General features: G+C 36.6%; 1 protein-coding gene across 26 annotated transcripts in view; it reads right to left on the bottom strand.

The window, feature by feature from the left end:
- Positions 1-24,443, bottom strand: part of BAZ2B (bromodomain adjacent to zinc finger domain 2B) — a 368,528-nt gene that overhangs the window by 38,585 nt on the left and 305,500 nt on the right. For all 26 annotated transcript variants that reach the window (XM_060177832.1, XM_060177835.1, XM_060177833.1 and 23 more), the window contains 5 exons: positions 15,568-15,708; positions 12,757-13,011; positions 11,282-11,496; positions 9,805-9,879; positions 8,249-8,492 (listed from right to left, as the gene is read on the bottom strand). In XM_060177832.1, the coding sequence (XP_060033815.1) occupies positions 8,249-8,492; positions 9,805-9,879; positions 11,282-11,496; positions 12,757-13,011; positions 15,568-15,708 (930 nt within the window). The remainder of the gene's footprint in view (positions 1-8,248; positions 8,493-9,804; positions 9,880-11,281; positions 11,497-12,756; positions 13,012-15,567; positions 15,709-24,443) is intronic.

Raw genomic sequence — 24,443 nt, 5'->3', positions numbered from 1 at the left:
TCTAATTTTTGATAAGAGGCCCAAATTATTAAATGGAGGAAGGAGGCTCTGTTCAACAAATGGTGCTGGGAAAACTGGGTTGAAACTTGCAGGAGAATGAAACTGAACCACTTTATCTCATCAGAAAAAAAAAATCAACTCCAAATGGATCAAGGACCTGGATGTTAGTTAGACCAGAAAATATCAAATACTTAGAGGAAAACATTGGTGGAACATTTTCCCACCTAAACCTCAAAGACATCTTTGATGACACAAACCCAACTGCAAGACAAAACGAAATAAATCAATGGGACTACAGCAAAAGAAACCATCACCCAAACAGACCCCTCACAGAATGGAAGAAGATCTTCACATGCCATATATCAGACAAGAGACTAATAACCAAAATATATAAAGAGCTCACCAAACTTAGTAACAAAAAAAAAAAAAACCAATGATCCCATCTAAAAATGGGCAGAGGATATGAACAGACTATTCACTACAGAAGAGATCCAAAAGGCTAACAAACATGAGAAATTGCTCCAGATCACTTAGTGTCAGAGAAAGGCAAATAAAGACAACATTGAAATACCTCACCCCTGTGAGAATGGCATACATCAAAAATGACAGCAGCAACAAGTGCTAGAGAGGTTGTGGAGACAAAGGATCCCTCCTACAGTGCTGGTGGGAATGTCACTTGGTTCAACCTCTGTGCAAAGCAGTCTGGAGAGCCTTTACAAGGCTAGAAATAGACCTCCCATATGACCCAGTAATTCCTCTCCTGGGGATATATCCTGAGGACTCCATAACACCCAACCAAAAAGATATGTGGACACTTATGTTCATAGCAGCACAGCCTGGAAGCAAACCAGGTGCCCAACAACAGATGAATGGCTGAGAAAGCTGTGGTATAAATACAAAATAGAATATTACGCAGCTATTAAGAACAATGAGCCCACCTTCTCTGACCCATCTTGGATGGAGCTAGAAGTGAGATAAATCAGAAAGACAAAGATGAGTATGAGATGATCCCACTCGAACAGAAGTAGAAAAAGAAGAACAGAAAGTGAAAGTGAAAGCAGAATCTGACTGAGTTTGGAGTAGGGCACCAAAGTAAAAACTCTGGGTGGAGGATGAGTGTATATATTCAGCTTCATGGGGGAGGGGTGGTGGTGAGAGGGACACAGACATTTGGTAGTGGAAATGGTGTTAATGTACACTCCTATTAACTTAAAGTCTCACAAATAAATATTTAATTAACATGAGAGGGGAAAAATGGATTCAATGTCTCAAACTTTTTGATGCATAGACCATAGGTTGAATATATTTTCCTTCAATCTAAGCACTTAAGACTTCAAATTAGGAGTCAGATTGAATTTTTTTTTTTTTTTTTGCATCCAAGGTTATTGCTGGGGCTCAGTGCCAGTACTTATCCATCAGTTAGGGGAAAACATATATTTTAAATATATGCCAATAATTTGCAGTGAGTTAATAAATGAAGCAAGAAAGTAGAAAGAACCTTTTAAAGTTCCTAATGAAACAGTTTCTACTTAGTCCTAGATACCTTCCTCATCTACCTCCTAATACACGTCCCCCAAAGACACCAAAGCTAACCATGTCAGATCAAAGCTATCTGTGTGGCAAAGTAAGGACTACAAGAGCTGAATAAGGGCAAGAGAATGGCATACTTTAATGATGACTCTTTAGTGTACTTTGCACAATGTGCACTTAACCCACTGTGCCACAGCCCAGCCCTCAATACTGATATGTTAAAGGAATCATTTTGAAAGCAAAGAAGTTAAATTTACCTTTTATCTACTAATTTACTTTTGGATAGAGAGCTAGGGAAATTGAAAGGGAAGGTGGACGAAGAGAGGGGGAGGGGGGAGAGGGAGAGAGAGAGAGGGAGGGAGGGAGGGAGAGAGAGAGAGAGAGAGAGAGAGAGAGAGAGAGAGAGAGAGAGAGAGAAACCGACCTTCAACACTGCCTGACAACTCACAAAGCTTTGCCCTGGCAGGTGAGGACTGGTAGCTTGAACCTAGATCATTGCACATTGTAACCATGTGCACTCAACTTGTTATGCTATGGCCTGGCCCCAGAAGTTAGATCTTTAGTATTAATTCTCACTCTCTTTGTTAGTCTCTTTAAGAATATATTATATTATTTATTTATTGTTGGACACATTTTTTAAAAATACACACTGCCACCAAAAAATCATGAGCAGGCATCCCTAGACTAATGTGACTATTTCTTCAATATCAGTCAGTGATAGAAATACTTCAGTGATTTTTATCACCATGTTCTGTTATCTATCCATTGTTAAGCCATATTTACAAGATAAAGTTACTTAGGCATACTATTTGTGCTGACAGTGACATGAGTTCTATTTGAGATTAAAAGAAACTTTAGGAGCCAGGTGGTGGCACAACTGGTTGAGTATACATATTACAGCTCACAAAGATCTGGGTTTGAGCCTCCAGTCCCCACCTGCAGGAGGAAAAGCTTTGTGAGTACTGTCTCTGTACCCTCTGTCTCACGCCCTCTCTCTCACCCCCTTTCCTCTTGATTTCTGGCTTTTTCTATCCAATAAATAAAATAAAGACAGTTTAAAAAGCTAAAAAAAAAAAACCTTAAAAGGTAACAGAATCAATGATCTTTATATCTGGGCCATCAAATAGGTATCTTCCTATCTATATTATTCTAAAGTTATCTCTATACCAGCAAAACACTATTTTTTTTTTTTGTCTCCAGGGTTACAGCTGGGGCTTAGTGCCTGCAATACGAATCCACTGCTTCTGGAGGCTACTTTTCCCATTTTTTGCCCTTGTGCTTGTTGTCATTGTTATTATTATTGTTGTCATACCTGTTGTTGTTGGATAGGACAGAGAGAAATTGAGAGAGGAGGGGAAGACAGAGAGGAGAGAAAGACAGATACCTGCAGAACTACTTCACTGCTTGTGAAGTGACCCTCCTGCAGGTGGGGAGCCAGGGACTCGAACCTGGAACATTGTCCCATATGCGCTTAACCCACTGAGCTATTGCCCAGCTCCCTACAAAAAGGGAGTTTTTTTTAAGACACAAATGTTTAATAATTTGCTTATACAGAAGACTATTCAACACATATTTGAAACAATTTATCAAGGTCTTATCAAGTAACTGCCAAATTTATAGTCAATTAACTGTATTTCTATGATTTTTCCATGATAAAAAAGCACAGTGTTTACTAAACTGTAGCCCAGGCAGCATTCTTCAGTTTCCCAAACCATAAACTATGATTAACATATGTCAGAGCTTATCTGTCCACATAATCTCCCCCATGACATTTTAGGAGTATATGCTCACATAAGCCTTAAAACAAGTTTAAATATTAGCAAAAGACTCTATGTGCTGAAAGAATGCATAGTAAGGATGAGGAATCATCTCTGAGAAAAATTATGAGTATTTTTCTAATTGAAAGGGAACACATCAGCCTATATGGAAACATTCCCTGCAATTCAATCTTCTGAAACTCTACCAATACTTTATCAAATAGACAAATCTATTCTAGGAAGAACAATGTTTATGTATCAATTAAATTCTTTAGGTAGTTACTTTTTAGTGGCTACCAATTCTTCAATATAAATAGTTCCCAAGCCATTTAAAGGAATGATAATTTGGCTTCTTAGTTCCTAGAATATTTATTTTAAATGTTAAATAAAAAGTTTGTCACAATAATAATATATTTGCTAGAATTTATATCAATAAAACTGTACTCTAACTCAATAATGAAAACCTCATAAAAACACTACTTTTAATGATACATGTGCATATGAACATTAAAATAATTATTGCTGGGGATCACTGCACACACACAACTTTGCTCTATATGACAGAGACAAACAGAAAGGAAGAGAGAAAGAAAGAGAAGAGGGGCTAGATAGTGATTTGCATAGTAGCAAACACATGCCATCATAAGCAAAAGATCTGATCCCAGTGCCCACCTGTTGGGGGGAGGAATTCATAAGCAGTGGAACAGTACTGCAGGTGCCTCACTTTCTCTTTCCCTTTTGATTCTCCCTAAGGTTTCAATTTCTTTCTGTCTCTATCAAAAACAAAACAAAGAAAGGCCAGCAGCAGTGGTGAATTTCTGATGCAAGTACTGAGTCTCAGCAATGACCTTGATGGCAATAAAATGAGATAGAGAGAGAGAGAGAGAGAGAGAGAGAGAGAGAGAGAGAAGGAGGAGGAGGAGGAGGAGGAGAAGGAGGAGGAGAAGAAGAAGGAGAAGAAGAAGGAGAAGAAGAAGAAGGAGAAGAAGAAGAAGAAACAGAAAAGGAGAGACACTTGCAGTACTGCTTCACCATTTGTGAAAATTTCCCCCTGTAGGTAGAGACAAGGGGATTGAGCCCAGGTCCTTGTACATGTTAATGTGTGTGTTCTGCCAGGTATAGCAGTGCTGGCCCAAATAAGGATGTTTTAAAATATATGTTATTCATTCTAATACAAGAGATGAAGAGATAGATAGATAGATAGAAAAGAGGAAAGGAAGGAAGGAAGGAAGGAAGGAAGGAAGGAAGGAAGGAAGGAGGGAGGGAGGGACCCACCAGAGCACTGCTCAGCTATGTCTTATGTTGGAGCTGGGGACTGACCCTGGGGCTCAAGTATGAACATATCTCCACATAATAACTTTAAAGAAAAAAGCTGTCTAGGTTGTTAATGCTCCATGTTATGGGGGGGGTGGGGTGGGGAGGAAGACGTGAATAAGTATTTCTCTAATTAAATTACAATTTAATAGGACAACTACCCCCGAATAATACATTGATAGACATACACAGGGCTACCAAATCTATGAATTAACACTTTAAAATAATGTATAATATAAAGTGTTGAAAAGTGATGTTAATACTGTGAAAAGGAGATTAATATTCATCAGAGAGGCTTAACTCCCTCTATGAAAACTCAACTTGTCAATTGAAATTGATTATAGATGGTCCCTTTTGTTTGGGTAAGTACAATTCTAATTACTCAAATTACATATCCTTATTTTATTTGTTATAGCATCAAGTGGTTTCAAAAGTACAACATTATGATGTAGTTTGTTACTTCAAGTAATCTCAATGATGTCTCCACTTTACACTGGTACTTTTAAAAGAAGTAAAGCACAATCTAGTGTTTTTTAATATTCTGGCTTAAAATACAACATGAGATTTATACAACATTTTGCATTGTCTACATTTTTTTCTACAAGGAATTGTGTAGAGCATGATCCTATAAATCTACATTACTATCCAGATTTTTATTGGATTTGATATTATTTTCATATAGTACATCAAATAAACTCCTTTAAATTTTATTTTCTTTATTTATCTAGCAATACTGAGTCAATGAAAGAAAAAAAAGAACTTTATAAATTTTCTAAGCTAAATACTACTGGACTTAGAGGCTGAGGGAATGATTGGGAATAAATTACTTTTTTCAGGGGCATTATGAAGTCACATCAATATTTCTAGCATTCTTTTCTGGTAAAAGGTAAATTCAACCTAAGCTCTCCCCCCACCTTTTTTAAAAGAAGATTTATCTCATAAAAGGTCAAGAGAAAGTTTCAAATGATAGAGAAAAGGAGAAAAGCCAGAGCACCCCCCGGTACGTAAGGCATCCAGGATCCAGCTGGGATTCTCAGGTATGCAAGTCCCAATCACTCTGCAGTTGATCTGTATTTCTGGCCACACTTGTCTTTCTTTTTTTGGTTTGTTTTTTGCCTCCAGGGTTATCACTGGGGCTTGGTTCTGGCACTATGAATCACCTGCTCCTGGTGGCCATCCCCCCTACCCCCCATTTTATAGGATAGACAGAGAGAAGTTAAGAGGAGAGGGGAGATAGAGAGGGAGAGAGATAGACACTTGCTTCACTCTTTTACTGCTTGTGAGGCATCCTTCTGCAGGTGGTGGTGGGTGCTCAGCCCAGATCCTTGCATGGGTCCCTTGCACACAGTACTATGCATGCTTAACTATGTGCGCTTAACTGGGTACACCACCACTCAGCCCCCACTGTCCCTTTTTTACATGTCCATTTTCATGGTTTCTAGGAAACACACATAACCCACACCACCCCTCATAACACAATTCCCTCTATAACCTTGATCTTTTTTACTTCTGGCCTACTCTTGATAAAATCCCTTTATGGAACCGAATACCTTTAATTATTTTGTTCACCTCTCTAATCTTGAATTTCCTGACTCTTTCCTTTCAAACAGAAATCATCTCATGTTTTCCACAACTGAAAGGTGCTTGATCTTTGAGTCTCTTTCCTCTAGGAAACAAACACCTTCACTTTCTCACTTTCTTACTTTCTATTGCTCTTATCCAATCATAGCTGGGCTTCTATTCTCACCCTCTTAATGAAACTATTCTGACAGTGGTTATCAATAATCTCCTCTCTCTCTCTCTCTCTCTCTCTCTCTCTCTCTCTCTCTCTCTCTCACCTCCATGGTTATTGCTGGGGCTTGGTGCCTGCACTACAAATCCACTGCTCCTGGCAGTCATTTTTTTCCACTTTTTGTTGTTGCTGTTGTATAGACAGAGAGAAATTGAGAGAGGAGGGCAAGATGGGGGGGAGACACTTGCAGACCTGCTTCACCACTTGTAAAGCAACCCCTACTGCAAGTGGGGAGCCGGGGGCTTGAACCCGGACCCTTAGGCTTTGTACTATGTGCGCTTAACCCTGCGCCACCGCCTGACTCCCTCAATGATCTCTATCTTACCCAATCCAATTAACATGTTGGATGATCACACTGTTACTATTTAAACACAGTTAGTTTTTCCTTCTTTTATGTACAGTGTCATAAGAGATCCTAAGTTTTGTGCATGCAAATACCTAACCTGTTCCAAATTTTTCAGTTATATTTTGATGGGACAAAGAAGAAAGGGAGAGAGAGAAAAAAACACAAAAGCAACAACCTTGATGTTGTCCATGTTAATCTTAAGTGGTGCAAGGGATCAAACTCAGGATTCAGTACATGGTAAGGCATTCATTTACCTACTAACCATCTGTTGGGGCCCTACTCCTTCCTTCTTGAAATGTTTAACAGCAATAGGAGCATGTTGTATCCCAAGTCAGGTAAGTGGTAATCAATTCTATACATACATGAATCTACATAACCTATTTTAAAATATTGCTTATTCTTCCACCAAAAATATTTATTGAATAAATAAACAATAAATATTTATTTATTCAATAAATATTTATTGAATAAATAAACAATAAAATATTTATTGAATATCTAAACTAACATTGCTAGTTTTAGGCCTACAACAGGTCATCTTAGCAACTGTAGTATTTCATGAATGATAATTCAACCTCTGATCTTATCTGTACTCATATTTATTTCTATTTTATACAGAGCTGCCATAGTGAGCCACTTAGAAGTTTAAAGTCTGACCATGTCATTTCTCTACTTAGAATTTTCAGTGGCCTCTTATCACAAAAAAAAGGAAGAAAGAAAAAAAAGAAGTATAAGAGCCTAGTTTACAATTATGTTTGAGGCTCTCTACTAATATAAGAACACCTGTAAGTCCCTTAAAATACATTATGGTTTCAGGCTTCTGTGTCCTTGCTCAGGCTATTTTTCCTGCCTGGAACATTTAACAATATATTCTTCCTTAGCCTTCTTCAGTCAGCTTGTTGTCTCAGCTAATGGGTCCTAGAAGCCTTTGTGAAAGTTTATTCCTCAGAAGGTTAAAACACTTCCTCTGTACCTGCATGACACACTGTAAATACCACTGTCAAAGCAGTTAACACATTACATTTTCTTATTGCAAATCTTCCTGAGTGAGACTGTAAATTGCAAGGGGACTTTTAGTGCCTTGCTCATCTTTTATCAAAAGCTCCTAAAAGCAGGGATATAATATACTGGTATTTATGAAAATACATCAGTTTCACTAAATCTGTCAATATTTTCAAATCAGGAAGTATTACACATATATAAGATTCTATGTTAACAGAATGAAAGAGAATATCTACAATTAAGCTGCATAGTAATTTGGAGAACTCTGAAATAATTGCATATAAGAGAAATTAATTTCCTTTAGTTGATATGCCTTCTTTTCTATGTGTATTCTACTCAACATATAATTTCAGAAAATGAATGTCACAATGAGTATTTTTCAAGATGAAGAAACTGAGCCATGTGTCAGAATGAAATCAAATCCAAATTCATTTGACTTTAAGTGCTCTAATTTTTCAATGTTATATAGTCTTAGTTTATGATTGAAAGCAACCTGAATTATATTACCTCATCTTCACAGATATCAGTCTTCTTTCCTTTCTTGTCTTCTTTATCTTCTTCATCATCCTCATCATCATCAGCTTGATCATCACTATCATCGTCATCATCATCATCATAATCACTGTCTCCTCCCTTCCTTCTTCGCTTGCGTCCCGGTGTGGGTGTATCTAATGGAAGCTGTTCTTCTCCAAGATCAATGCTACCTGAAGTATCTCTTTTGCCTGTTTTCTTAGCATGAATGATTCTGAGTCTTTAAATATGAAAAAAAATATGGAAAGGTTTCCTTTTACACTTTTAAAAAGAGCTTAAGTGACTTTTAAGCAAAACAATGTTGTTAATGGTATTTCTCCCACAGTAAGCAATAAACCAACAATAAAAGTTAGAATGAAGGGGATTTAAGAAATGTTTCTAGGAATTAAATCAACTTTTAAGAATTGTGCTAGTTGGGACCAAAGAAATAGCTAACTGGGTAGGGTGCCTGTCTTGCTAGAATATAGCCCAGGTTCAACTCTGAGTACTACATGGTATCAGGGGCAGCTCTGATGTTGTGGTATCAGTCCCTCTCTGTCTGCCCTCTCTCTCTATCAAAATGAAAAAAGAAGCAGGAAAAGTGAATCTACAAATGCCCTGACTAAAAAAGAAAATTTAAAACAATTATACTGCATTTAGAATGCATTAAAAAAAGTTTGGGGTGGCATACCTGGTCAAGCTCACATATTATAGTGTGTAAGAACCTACGTTCAATTCACCAGTCCCCAACTGCAGGTAGAAGCTTCATGAATGGTCCAACAGTGCTACAGGAGTCTCTCTCATTTTCTGTCCCTCTCTCTTTTTTTTTTTTTCTCAATTTCTCTCTGACTCTAACAAAAAGACTTAAAAAAAAAAGAGAGATAAAAGGAAAAGAAGAGAAAATACCACTGGGGTGAGTAGTGGATTTCTAGTGCAGGCACCAAGCCCCAATGATAACCCTGTTGGCAAAAGTAAATAAACAATACAACAGAGAAAATTGTAAAAACTAACTCTAGCAATGTCCAAGTAATAGTTCTGGATCCCATACCACTAGATAAATAAATGTTAATTAAATGATCACCAACTACCCTCTTAAACAGAAGCTGAATAAATTCAGCATTAAGCTACAATGTTAGGGAGCTAATTAAGTTTCAATGCTGAATATGTTTGGATGGCAGATTCTATAAAAGTAAACTTTAATTAGAAAGCAATTAAGAAAAAGATACAAATTCTGTTCATTATATAAGTAACCTGATATCAAAACAATCTTAGAAAATTTTATTGATTTCTTTGGGGAACAAAAAATAAAACTGCCTTCCTAAGTTTGAGCATGTATATAAGCTCAATGAATCTCATTATATTTTTTGTGTTTTAAAAATTCTGATCCTTAGTTTTATTCGTTTTACAAATCATCTTGATAACAATTTATTTTTTATATTTCTTAGTCAAAGTAAAGTTCAAATTCTATCTATCTATTTGTATGGTTTACTGGGGAACTTGTAAAAAAGGGGGAAAGAACACCAACAAAAATATTTTAGTAAAACAGGACTTACTTGCGAAGTTTACCTTCTACTACCCATTTATCTCTCCTCAAGTTTGACATATAATCGATGTTCTTGTCAATTTCACTGTCAATGTAAACATTTAATAGAATATATAATTAATACATTAGGCAGTGCTAATTTGGTAAGCAAATTGATGAATTTTTTATAAGTAAAAATGATGTTTGCTAATGATTAGCCAAAACAAGTAAAAAATCACATTACTCAGTGTCATAACTAAGTGATTTTTAGAAATTATGTTCTGCAGTAATAGAAATGAAACACACTGAAATACTTCTTTGTTTCTTTTTTTTTTTTTTTTTTCTTTTTTTTTTTTCCCTTCAGGGTGACCACTGAGACTTGGTGCCAGCACTACAAATCCACTGCTCTTTAGGCTATTTTTCCCATTTTGTTGCCCTTGTTGTGGTTGTTATTGGTATTGTTATTGCTGTAGCTGTTGTTGTTGTTATTGTTGGATAGGACAGAGAGAAATGGAGAGAGGAAGGGAAAACAGAGAGAAGAAAACAAAGATAGACACCTGCAGACCTGTTTCACCACTTGTGAAGCGACCCTCCTGCAGGTGGGGAGCTGGGGGCTTGAACCAGGATCCTCACGCCAATCATTGTGAATTGCACCATGTGTGCTAACCTGCTGTGCTACATGTGTGCTAACCCACTGTGCTACTGCCCAGCCCCACATCGAAATATTTCAATTGTTCCTTTTCTCAGATAGAGAAATTACTAAAAGTGCAAAATTAAAGCCTATGATGTTTGCAAGATGAAGGGAAACAGATTTTATCCACCAAATTTTGAAATACTAGACTGGAAGGCTTACCTTGTTAAAAAAAAAAAACACTATTAAATTTAATTAATTAGTTTGTTAATTAACTAACATCAATAAAATAATATTAAGGTATAAAACAAAATCAAAAGTAGCTAGGTAATCCTATGGTTTTTAAGGAAAATGAAATAGTCATCATACTGAAAAGATGTCAAGAAAGAAAAATTCTGGATTTTTGCAATGATGTTGGATGCTAGCGCCTTAGAAGAAACATTTTTATGTTTTAGTATGTAGATAGTAAGCATCACTATTAAATAAGCAAAGCAAATTATGAAAGTGAGTTTGGTAATATCTATATTTTCTTTTCAATATACTGTTAAGAAATACATTCAAATATTGTTGGTGGGCCTGGAAGTCAGCATAATGGTTCTAGAAAAGACTATCATGCCTGAGACTAGGAGGTTTAATCCCCAGCATCATCAGAAGTTGGACCTGAGCAGTGCTTTGATCTCTCTCTCTCTCATTAGAATGAATAAATGTATATTAAAAATGAAATTAACAAACAACCATTTAAAAATATACTGACAACAGCCTTTCCTATAATTTTAATTTCTTTGTGCTAGTCTGTAACCTCTTCCTGTAAGCAAACTGTGTAATCTAATGATAAACCTAATGAAAAGAATTATTGAAAAACTGGGCATATACTCACCTCACTACACTCTTGCTACATGCTAACTCATTGATTAAGAAAGCCAGAACTGAGGCTTTCTGTGCTGGAGTATGAGCTTGAAAAGCTTTGGTCTTCAGACTTTCAGTAAGCTCTGTTTGTCCACAATGCGCTTCCATAAAAATCTGCAAAATCTCAGAAACATTGTCTCGATTCACACCAACATTGAGCAAATGTTCTCCAAGAGCTGTCTTGGCCTATAAAAGTCAGACGTATATAACAATATCAATCATAGTCTTTCATAATATACAATATAAGACTTTAAAATATTAGTATAATATGGTTGAGATATTTCTGACAAGGGCTTTTCCCACATTTTTGATCAAGTGCAAATAAAAATAGGCAACAGAAGATAGACAAGTATTCAAGTAATTATATCTTTCTAATTCTTCTTCAAAGTTTTGGTTAGTTAGAAGAAAATACGTGAACTCATGGGAAGAAACCACCTCACTTTTCCTGGATTTATCTAAGTATATCAGTAATGACTTGGAGCAGTGGGGAAGGAAGAGTTCAAGAGCACTATTATATCATGAATTTTATTTCTTGGCATATTGAATGCATAAGGAAATAAAGGGAAATATAAGGAGTGTATCTAGAAGCATCTCTCTATATAATGTCATCTAGGGAAATGTTGACTAAAAGGTGTATCTTAATTGGAATTAAGATAAATTTGGGCTCTGAATATCTACTGAATAGTATAGAACTTTAACATGTTGGTCTGTGGGGGATCCTGATTAGCCTCAGCCATTCACATGATTCAGAACACAGTATAACTTAGATGGCAAATACATTGTTTATATTTCTTTAGCTTTTATTGCCACCAGGGTTATCGCCAGGGCTCAGCGCTTGCACTACAAATCCACCAGCCATTTTTCCTTTTTCCTTTCTATTTGATTTGATAGGACAGAGAGAAATTTTTTTAACAAGAGCGCTGTTCAGCTCTGGCTTATGGTGGTGCGGGGATTGAACTTGGGACTCTGGAGCCTCAGGCATGAGAGTCTGTTTGTATAACCATTATGCTATCTACCCTCCACAAGGACAGAGAGAAATTAAGAGGGAAGAGGAAGACAGAAAGACAGGCACCTGCAGACCTGCCCCACTGCTCATGAAGCATCCTTCCAAATGTGCACTCAATCAGGTATGCCATCCTGGCATATACATTCTAATTGTGTAATTTACTACATTCTCTGTTTTGTGGAATATGGTTGGATATTTTTTCTTAATATAACTTAATTTTTTGCCTGGAGTGAAGAGGGAAAAAAAAGCAGTAATTCCTTAGTTCAATTATGATAAAAGTTTTTCTAGGTTTGTTCTAGAAAATCTACATTTAACTTTGTGAGAAAGTATGTTGAAAAAATAAGATCAGTATAGACAACCTAATGCTAATATACTAAAGCAAGATATTATCAATGTAGTGAGAGTAAATAAAATTTTAGAAAAAAAATTTTTTTTTTTACCTTGTATCCTGTAATTAGAACTGGATCACATACAGCAGCTGATAGGAGCCTCACAAGCAAGTCTTGAACTTCACCCATGCTGTCCCCTATATTTAGCAATCCCTCTTGAAGAACACTCAGGTTTGGAACATCAATATTCATATCAAAGCCCAAAACTTTACCAAAGTTTCGTAAGAACTGCACCACCATGAGACAATCTGAAAATGTACTTCCAGAGAGAACAAGTCCTGGAATACGAGGCAACTCTGGCAATGGCTAGAAATAAAAATAGAAATAAAATTTTAAGTACTTATTTATTTATTATTTTTTTTGCAGTAAAATAAGTTGCATTTTCTCTCTTGCATTCTACCAGTGGTTTCCTCCCTGAACTGTAAGTTCCATGGAAGTATTTCTGAAACCCTTATGGATTAAGTGTAGGACAAATAACCATCAATAAATGATGGATAAACTCTATATTTGAATTGATAGTATAGCATGTGCACTGATTTCCGTAAATGGAGACTAATTTATAACTTATACCTCTTTTGATAATTAAGAAACTAAAAGGGAGCCAGGTCGTGGTGCACCTGGTTAAGCGCACAGATTACAGTGCACAAGGTTCAAACCCCTGGTCCCTACCTGTAAGTGGTGAAGTAGGACTGCAGGTGTCTCTTTCTCTTTTTCTTTCTCTCCTCCTCCCTCTCTCCCTCCCCCTCCCCTCTCAATTTCTCCATCTCTATCTAATAGTAAATAAATAAAAATATTTTTTAAAAAGAAGCTAAAAGTATGTATCCATTGACTGTGGTGTTGGAGAAAGCAGCATAATCTTTGGCTAATGAAAGCAGATTAATTGGTATGTCCATAAAACTAGCACCCATGGCACTAAAAAGAGCCCAGTTATGCAACTAACAATTCTTATAAGATTTCTCTGGATATAGTAAATTGAGTATCAGAATTAAAATTTAAAAAGCTGTACTTCCTTGCTACTTTTCAGCTAATTTAATGACTCGATTGTCATTGGACAAGCTGTCATAGACATTAAGAAATACACATATGGGAGTCGGGCTGTAGCACAGCGGGTTAAGCGCAGGTGGCGCAAAGCACAAGGACCGGCATAAGGATCCCGGTTCGAACCCGGCTCCCCACCTGCAGGGGAGTCCCTTCACAGGCGGTGAAGCAGGTCTGCAGGTGTCTATCTTTCTCTCCTCCTCTCTGTCTTCCCCTCCTCTCTCCATTTCTCTCTGTCCTATCCAACAACAACAACAATAATAACTACAACAATAAAACAACAAGGGCAACAAAAGGGAATAAATAAATAAAATAAATATTTAAAAAAAAAAAAAAAAAAAAAGAAATACACATATATGTTCTTCTTCTTCTATATTATTTTATTTGATAAGACAGAAAAAAAAAAGAAGAAAAAGGGAGGTAGAAAAAGAGAAAGAGAAACATCTGAGCATTGCTTCACTGCTTTTGAAGCTTCTCTCCTGAAGTTGGGGACTAAAGGCTTGAACCTGGGGCCTTGTGTGTAGTAATGTGTATGCTGAACTGAATGGGCCACTACCTAGCTCTGCTATCCAAATTTCTTTCTTTTTTCCTTCCTTCCTTTGTTTGTTCCTTCCTTCCTTTCTTATTTTGCCTCCAGGGTTATCACTGGGGCTCAGTGCCTGCACTATGAATCCACAGCTCCTGGAGGCTATTTTTTCCCTTTTGTTGCCCTTGTTGTTTATCGGTTTTGTTGTTATTATTATTATTGTCATTGTTGTTGGATAGAACAGAGAGACATCCAGAGAGGAGGGGAAGACAGAGAGGGGGAGAGAGAAAGAGAGATACCTGCACACCTGCTTCACTGCTTGTGAAGTGACCCCCTTGCAGGTAGGGAGATGGGGGCCATCCTTATGATGATTCTTGCACCTTGCATCATGTGTGCTTAACCTGCTGCACTACCACTCGACCCCCGCTATTCAAATTTCTACCTGTATATACTTTAGAACTCTTGTGTTATGATATATTATAGAAGACACAAATGATGATTACTTGCTGAACACCCTTCCTGACTTTCAAGTATGGACTTCAGTTTAAAACTGGGATTTTAATTTGCCACTTAGTAGCTATGTAACAGTTCAACAAATTCCTTAACTTATTATATATATATTTGTACCTTAGTCTTCTCATATATAGCAAATGGTGATTAAATATCAGCTCCATAAGATTAGGATGAGAAAACAATGAGAGTATTTATATATAGCACTTAGCATAGTATCTTGCATGTACTCAATATATTATACTCAATATAAGCTAGCTACCATTATTAGACCATTGAAGGAATAATTATTGAAAATATTTTTTCTTAAAAAATTCAGTGTACCAGGTATACATTAAAAATTGTCATTACCAGTGGAAGACCTCTACAGAGATGTAGTGGTAGTTCAAGCAAGACAGGTAGACTGACCTAGACTTGGAAATGTTCTATTACATTGTGTATGTGCATATGTGTATAGGTGTGTGTGTGTGTGTATAAAGAATTTGTGAATGTAAAATTTCACTGTTCCAGGCCACTTTTTCATTCAGAAAGAGGGACAGAGTAAGGAGAGATACCACAGAGCTTCCTCAAGTGCTACAGCATCTCTCATATGACATGAGACATGAACCTAGGTCATGCAAATGGCAAAGTATTCATCTTATGTGGTGAACTATCTCTGTAATCCCACTGCTCTAGCTTATAAATACACAAACAAAACCTTCCATAATAGTAGAAATGGAAAAGTAATCTGGTGAAAGAATATAGCACAGATCAAATTTGTTAGCTAAGTGGTTCACATGATCAATTACCTTTTGGTCTGCTAAACACATGTCTTCATTAGGCTTCTTTAGTTCTTTTGCCATTTCTAATTCTAATCTTCGCTGCTCTAGTTTACGCTCTTTATTTAGTCTTTTTTCATCCCGTTTTTCTTGTTTTAATCGCTCTTTTTCCTTAAAAAGAAAACAATGTCCACATATTCCCATTAATCATTATATAAAGTTAAATTTTAAAAAGTGATCAAAGTGCTACTATTTCTCTGAACAGAATACTTTAGGAAGTTTAGATATATATTTAGAATTATTATTTTTTAATTGTTTTAAATCTTTATTTATTGGATAGAGACAGCCAGAAATCAAGAGGGAAGGCAGTGATAGGGAGAGAGACAGAGAGATACCTGCAGCACTGCTTCACCACTCGCAAAGCTTCCCCCTGCAGGTGGAGACTCCTTGATCCTTGTGCATTGCAATACATGTACTCAATCAGGTGTGTCACCACTCTGCCCCCTTATATTTAGAATTATTTATAAACACTGCTTATTGTGCTTTTCAGTGTTTTTAACCATTTGAATTTCAAAATAATCTAAGACTCTGTATATATCACCAGTATTAATTTTAACCCAGGTAATTCCAGTTTTTAAAATGCATTCAATAGATATTATTAGGATAAAATAGCTAACAAAAACAAGCATATAAAATGCAAATGGCTATCCTCAGCACCACCAAAAGCCAGAGTTGAGCAGTGCTCTGGTAAAAAAAAATGCCCATGGCTAGACATTTATATAAAATAACTAGTATTAACACAATTTTTATGTAGCCCTATGAGCAAGGGAGGAAAACAAAAAGTGGGAAAACAAAAAGCAAAATTGTGTTTAAATTTATAAAACAATTCTTTCTAACTAATACCTGTGATAAAAATTAAACATTATTTATCACTATACAATACTAAGCACATAAAAGGGGTTCTGGAGGCAATTCAAAAAACACTCAAAGGTATTTTGGGTTATTTTAGGAAGTAACTTTCTTGTCTCCCTACTGCAGGTGATGATAACTCTGTTAGAAAAAGTTGATTTTCTAATATAATTTTAGCATCATTATATTACTATTATTATACCAAAAACATTTATTACTGCTTTTATTATTAATTATTAGATAGAGACAGAGAAAAATTGAGAGGGGAGGTAGATATAGAGAGGGATGGTAAAAGAGAGAAACCCACAGTACTGTTTCTCTGCTTGTCAAGCTTTCCCTCTGCAGGTGGGAACCAGGAACTTGAACCCTGCTTACTGTGCACTGTAATATGTGCACCTCCCAGCGCCACATCCCTTATTTTTTACTAATATTTGTGGAGCCTGGGCAACATACATGAAAAATCTCATCACTCCCAGATTGCATTTTCATTCATACAGAAGGATAGATAGGAAGAGACACCAAAACATCAATGATTAACTTGGTATCATAGCAAGTTTGCATGCAGTGCCAGGGCTCAAATCGGGACCATGTGGCATGACAAGGCATGTGCAGGCATGAGCTCTATTGGTGAGCTATCTGTCCAGGCTGCATTTCATATTTATTTAGAGGAGAAATAACTTTAAAATTATCAGGCAGTAGCATAATGGTTATGCAAAGAGACTCTCATGCTTGAGAGTCCAAAGGCCCAGCTTCAATCCCCTGTACCACCATAAGCCAGAGCTGAACAGTGCTCTAGTAAAAAAAAAAAATTATCAGGCAACTCTTTGTAAGGCTTTTTATAAAACATATTTTTATTTACTTATTATTAATTGAACAGAGACAAATAAATTGAGAGGGGAGAGGGAGGTAGAGAAGGAGACAGAGTGACACCTGCAGCTCTGTCTCACCACTTGTGAAGCTTTCCCCCTGCAGGTGGGGACCAGGGGGCTTGACTCTGGCTCCTTGTGCACTTAATCAGGTGTGCCAATCCCTGATCAGGCAGTTCTAATTTAGGACAGTATTAACCTTAGGAATTTTAATTGAAATGGCATGACAACAAATGGATTTTACTACAATGTAACTGTCATAAACAAGAATTAAACCCTTACAGTCTTAATTTTTATTATCATAAAGCAGCACCAAACTTATAAAGACCCCAATCACTTCTAATACTAAATCATAATATGCATCCACTCATCTATTAATTCATTTTTAACACACTTATTCCAGCTCAGGGTCTCAACATTGGGCAGGATGCCTTTGCACTCCAGAGTCGTCCACCCCCACCCAACTCTGGTTTTGTTTCAGTAGTAGCAGCAGTCGTTAAGTAAGACTAGGATGAACTAGATATACTAAAGAACCTAATGTTCACATGTTTGGAACATGTGAGGAAGCTGGAGTACTGGAGAAACTTATGCAGACATGAGGAGAATGTGAAATAACCCTTCTGGGAAACGATATTTTATTCTCATCAACATTATATTATCATGGTGTTTAACAAGACAATGTTATTTGAGGATCTGGTGTATTTAACATATCAGGCGTTTGCTGATAAGCTTTTGTAAAGCTAATCATATTCCTTTCTTTAAAAATCCTCTATTTTAATTTATTTTAATCAAAATAAATAACAATTTTGTACTTTTGAGTTAGACTCTCTTCCAAATTTAGCATCCAATTATATTTTATGTAGATACATTTGGGGCCGGTCAGTGGCGCAATGGTTAAGCACACATAGTACTAAGCGCAAGGACCCGCTTAAGGATTCTAGTTGGAGCCCCTGGAGATAAGGATAGAGAAAGACTCCTGCAGATCCACTTCACTGCATGTGAAGCATAGTGTCCCACCCACCTCACCGACGTGCAGGTGGGAAACAAGAGGCTCAAACCCAGATTCCCTGCGCAGGTCCTTGCGCTTAGTACTATATGTGTTTAACTGGGTATGCCACCGCCAGGCCCCCTATATTATATCCCAGCTTGACACAGAAAAAATGTAAAATCCTATTTCTGTTCATTATTGACATATTGGAGACATGACTTATTCAATGTATCCTACATTGAGGATGTCAAAATATATTTATTATTTTTGCTGACTACATTTTCAGACAACTAGTCTACAAATGAGTACAAAGCATAACTTTTACCTGTATTGTACAGTAGCAATTGATAATTACAATCAAATTAGTATGATGAATCCCAATTTTTTAAAATTAATTTTCCTCCCACCTAGTTTTTTAGATGCAAAAACAAGACAAAAAAAGTGGACTCCTGAGGCACAGGTCATTTATAACAAAACATCTCAATCATCTTAACTAAAGTAATAAACTTTTCTTTATCAAAATATTTAAATTTTAGTCAAATTTGGAACATCTTTTGACAGTATATGTGTTAAATTCCAAGTAACTACTGTAAAAAATTAGTCCCCAATAAAATATAAATAATTCTGAATAAGCTAAACAATATGACATATACAGAATGAAAACCAGTTTTCAAGTTACAAAAAGATTATCTTACAGACTCTAAAAACCCTTTTTAAAGTATTTCTGAGTATCTACATCACAATAACAAACGTAGTTTAAAAGTAAACAAAGAATGTGGTAAAATGATCATTAATGTTTTACAACTCATACAATAACTGCAAAACAGGTCATTTTCTAGAGACCATGTAGCTAAAATCTGTTTTGTTTTTTCCTGCAGCTTATGATTCTGCTGGGTCTCTTAGGTATTTGTTCTGAGCATAATTAGAAAAATAAATTTATTTTGACAGCAACTTGTACTTAAATCTCAAACACATAAATATAATTTAAGAGATACAGGTTTACCTTGGAGTGTAAGAAGAACAAAGGTGTAAAAAAGATTAATAATAGAAGCAATTTATAGGGGATTCGACTTCCGGAGGCGGAGCTACAAGCAGCAGATCGCTTTCTCTCCTCTCCTATCCTCTCCCAGATCAACTAGGAATACCAAAGGAGACCACCCGGACCGAAACAAGACAGGACTAGAATGACCACAGGAACCCAGTAAATCACCCGTGAGTACAAGCACGCGTGGCTGGTGACAGAGAGGAGAGAGGGGCCTAAGGAGAGATTAAGTGACTGCTCACAGTTCAACAGTTTGTCAGTGGAGACACCACCTCCAGTCTGCTCCACCAACAAGGGGACAGCTGAAGGGAGGAAAGGACTCCCCAGAGACTCACCAAGTGCAACTCTGAGTCTCCATTGCTACTACCCTCAGAATCTGGAGCAGCAACAGGGAGGGACACCAGGGCACAGAGATCTAACCGGGAAACTCAGGAGAAGACCTATACCTCTGTGGCATAGCTGAGGGGCTGTGAAAGTCTCTTTGCATAACCACTGGATTATCTCTGCCACACCCTGCTTTATTTCTTGGTCAGGAGTCAGTGATTAAACAAAGAAGCCTATTGATAGTTTAAAAGCCCTCAGGCTCCCATAGCCTACAGGGGGAAAAAAAAAAGGCTTTTACACCACTGAACTCCAACTCAGGGATTGAAAAAACTGTTAACTTATATAAAATGGTTAAAACAACAAGAAAAAATATTGGAGACTCGAACCAGGACAAGAGTCCAGCTAAAAGTCCTCCAGAGGGTGAAGCACAAAACAACGAGTTCAACATCCAAACATTAGCCAAGGAAATAATAACAGGAGTGAGTAAAGAATTTGAAAAAATTGTAATCAGAAATGCAGGAACAACAAATGAGAATATGGAAGAAAATTCTAATAATCTCATGGTTATTAGAGAGCTGAAAGCTGAAATCGCTGAGCTAAGACGGCAACTAGCTGAACAAGCTAAAACAGTATCAGAGCAGGGCAACAAAATAGATGAACTCCAGAAAGCAGTAGAGGGCAGAGAGAATAGAATCAATGAGGCTGAAGACAGAATTAGCAAGATTGAGGATGAATTAGAGACAACTAAAAAAAGAAGTAAGAGATCTCAAAAAGAGATTAAGAGATGCTGAAAACAACAACAGAGTCCTATGGGATGACTTCAAAAGAAACAATATACGCATTATTGGCTTACCAGAGGAAGAAAGAGAAGGGGAGGAAGAAAGCATTCTCCAGGCCATAATAGCTGAAAATTTCTCTAGTCTAGACAACACCAAAGACATAAAGATTCAAGAAGCCCAGAGGGTCCCAAACAGAATTAACCCAGACCTAAAGACACCAAAGACATGTCATACTTAGATTGGAAAGGAATAAGGATAAAGAAAGGATCCTCAAGGCTGCAAGAGAAAAACAAAGAGTCACCTACAAAGGAAAACCCATAAGATTAGCAGCAGACTTCTCCATACAAACACTACAGGCCAGAAGAGAATGGCAAGATATCTATCGAGTGCTCAATGAGAAAGGCTTTCAGCCAAGAATACTATATCCTGCTAGATTGTCATTCAGACTAGATGGAAGCATCAAAACCTTCTCAGACAAGCAACAGTTGAAGGAAGCAACCATCACCAAGCCTGCCTTGAAAGAAGTTCTGAAAGGTTTCCTATAAACAACCAGACCACCACAAATAGAACATATATCAAAACACTCTAAAACTCTACAAGAATGGCTTTAAAATATCTTCAATCTTTGATATCAATAAATGTGAATGGCCTGAATTCACCTATTAAAAGACACAGAGTAGGAAGATGGATCAGAAAACACAACCCAACAATATGTTGTCTACAGGAAACTCACCTAACGTAACAAGACAAACACAGACTTAAAGTGAAAGGATGGAAAACTATCATTCAAGCCAATGGCCCACAAAAAAGGGCAGGAACAGCTATTCTCATATCTGACATGATAGACTTTAAAATACATAAGATTAAAAAAGATAGGAATGGACACTACTTAATGCTCAGAGGATCAGTCAATCAAGAGGACTTAACAATTATTAACATCTATGCACCCAATGAGAAGCCATCTAAATACATCAAACTTCTACTGAAAGAGCTACAGCAATATATTAACAGTAACACAATCATAGTAGGGGACTTCAACACCCCACTATCTCAACTTGACAGATCATCCAGGAAGAAAATCAGTAAAGACATAAAGGAGCTAAATGAAGAGATAGATAACCTAGAACTATTGGACATTTTCAGAGTCATTCAGAGCAAGTTGTGGTATATATACACAATGGAATACTACTCAGCTGTAAAAAATGGTGACTTCACCGTTTTCAGCCGATCTTGGATGGACCTTGAAAAAATCATGTTGAGTGAAATAAGTCAGAAACAGAAGGATGAATATGGGATGATCTCACTCTCAGGCCGAAGTTGAAAAACAAGATTAGAAAAGAAAACACAAGTCGAACCTGAAATGGAATTGGAGTATTACACCAAAGCAAAAGACTCTGGGGTGGGTGGGTGGGTGGGGTGAATACAGGTCCATGAAAAATGATGAATGAAATAGTGGGGGTTGTATTGTTAAATGGGAATCTGGGGAATGTTATGCATGTAAAAAAAAAAAAAAAAGAAGAAGTAGAAACGCAAAGCAGAAATTGACTGAGTTTGGAGTATGGCACCAAAGTAAGAAAGCAGTGGTACACTAGAGTTTGCAGTGAGTACCTCCCTAATACTTCCTCTCCACTTTTCCAAGCTTTGGGTCCATGATTGCTCAACAATTTGTTTGGCTTTGTATGTTAACTCTCTTTTCAGTCACCAGGTTCCAGGTGTCATCAGGATGCCGGCCAGACTTCCCTGGATTGAAGACACCACCAATGTGTCCTGGAGCTCAGCTTCCCCAGACACCCATCCTACTAGGGAAAGAGAGAGGCAGACTGGGAGTATGGACCGACCAGTCAACGCCCATGTTCAGCGAGGAAGCAATTACAGAAGCCAGACCTTCTACCTTCTGCAACCCTCAATGACCCTGGGTCCATGCTCCCAGAGGGATAGAGAATGGGAAAGCTATCGGGGGAGGGGATGGGATATGGAGATTGGGCGGTGGGAATTGTGTGGAGTTGTACCCCTCCTACCCTATGGTTTTGTTAATTAATCCTTTCTTAAATAAAATAAATAAATAAATAAATAAATGTCAGTGAGAGGGGCCAGGTGGTGACACATCCTGTAGAACACACTTATTACCATTACACTCAAGGAGCCTGGTTCCAGCCCCCCCCCCCAAAAAAAAAAAAAAAGAAGCAATTTATAGAAGACAGATATAAAAATACTAATGTTTTATAGTCACATATTGAGTAGGGCAATAGGCATCTAATTTTTAAAGGGCATATTTATATTATTTATATTACATTTATATTATTGTGTAGCTTAAGTTTAAATAAACAAGAAATCATGAATCACATGAATAAAGAAATACCACCACCCTTGGTGGTGCAACTGGTTGAGCACACATGTTACAATGTGCACTGACCAGGGGTTCAAGGCCCCAGTCCTCACCTGCAGGAGGAAAACTTTGCACATGGTGAAGCAGTGCTGCAGGTATCTCTCTTTCTCTCTCCTTTTCTTACTTTTTTTTTTTTTGCCTCCAGGGTTATTGCTGGGGCTCAGTGCCTGCACCACAAATCCACTGCTCCTGGAGGCCATTTCCCCCCTTTTGTTGCCTTTGTTGTTGTAGCCTTGTTGTGGTTATTACTGTTATTGTTTATGTCGTTCGTTGTTCGATAGGACAAAGAGAAATGGAGAGAGGAGGGGAAGACAGAGAGGGGGAGAGAAAGACAGACACCTGCAGACCTGCTTCACCGCCTATGAATCCACTCCCCTGCAGGTGGGGAGCGGGGGCTCCAATCTGGATCCTTACTACGTCTTTGCACTTTGGGACACATGCCCTTAACCCGCTGCACTACCGCCTGACCCCCTCTCTCTCCTTTTCTATTTCCACCTACCCTCTCAATTTCTGACTATTTCCATCCAATAAATAAAGATAATAAAAAAATTAAAGAAATTCTTATATTTTGTATTTTAATAAAATATTTTGTTTTTACTAATTGTATAGATATAAAATATTTTAAAGTTATCACATTTTCTTAGGTACAGGTATGCTATATAAATACACTTTGTATATTTCAATTGAAAAATTGGTCTGATTGAACAAAATCATCTACATGTGCAATTCAACTTTTTAGATATCAGTAAGTAAAGAATTCTATAAATTTGACTATAATATATTCTAATGATTTGAACCAGTAGAATGTTATATGTATTTTTTGTTTTCAGGCTATTACATGACTTCTGAAATGTGAATTACACTTCTTTTATGGTTTTACCTCTTAAAGTACAGACACAAGGCATTCTGTGATAGATGTATGTTTTTTAACAACCTTTTCTACTTTATTGATCGTTAAAGAGGTATATGATAGATTTAACATTACTGTGGCTGATTATTCAATTAATATGAGTAAAATGACTATAAATGTGATATAAGTATATTTTGAAATTTTAACAAAAATGAGATTTTCAGTTACTTCCTCATATTGCTTAAATCAACACTAAATTTCCAGTAATGAAGACATATATATTTTATATTACCTGAAGTATTATAGGAAATAAGAAGTTTTTTTTTATTCATTAGGCTAACAAATATTTCTTATACTATGGAAATATTTATTAAGAAGGATGATATATTAATAACCCTACATTAATACTTACTAAAAAACCATATATTCTTAATAATTACAGATTTACATAAGGTATTTGATTTCTCAATTGGAAAACATAAAAATTTGGGGGATTTTTTTTAGTGAAAGTATATTGAATTCACATGAAATAAAAAAAATACGATCAGTAGAGTGTATACAAAGATTCCTGGAAGTTTAGTTTGTGTTAGCTTCTTTGATTAATATGTAGTTTTGTGAAATAACTTCAGATTTGTAGATTTTTAATTATCAAAGTGAAAGCTGTTTTTTAATCTTATAGCCTTTAGATATTACATATCTGAACTTTTATTTGCCATCCCTATTTTTTGTTTTCACAATATAACTTAAAGTTTTAAAGGTAAT

This window comes from Erinaceus europaeus, chromosome 18 (genome assembly GCF_950295315.1).
Source record: "Erinaceus europaeus chromosome 18, mEriEur2.1, whole genome shotgun sequence".
NCBI lineage: Eukaryota > Metazoa > Chordata > Mammalia > Eulipotyphla > Erinaceidae > Erinaceus > Erinaceus europaeus.
The sequence above is the reverse complement of the archived record's forward strand: the minus strand, read 5'-3'. Positions and strand labels throughout refer to the sequence as shown.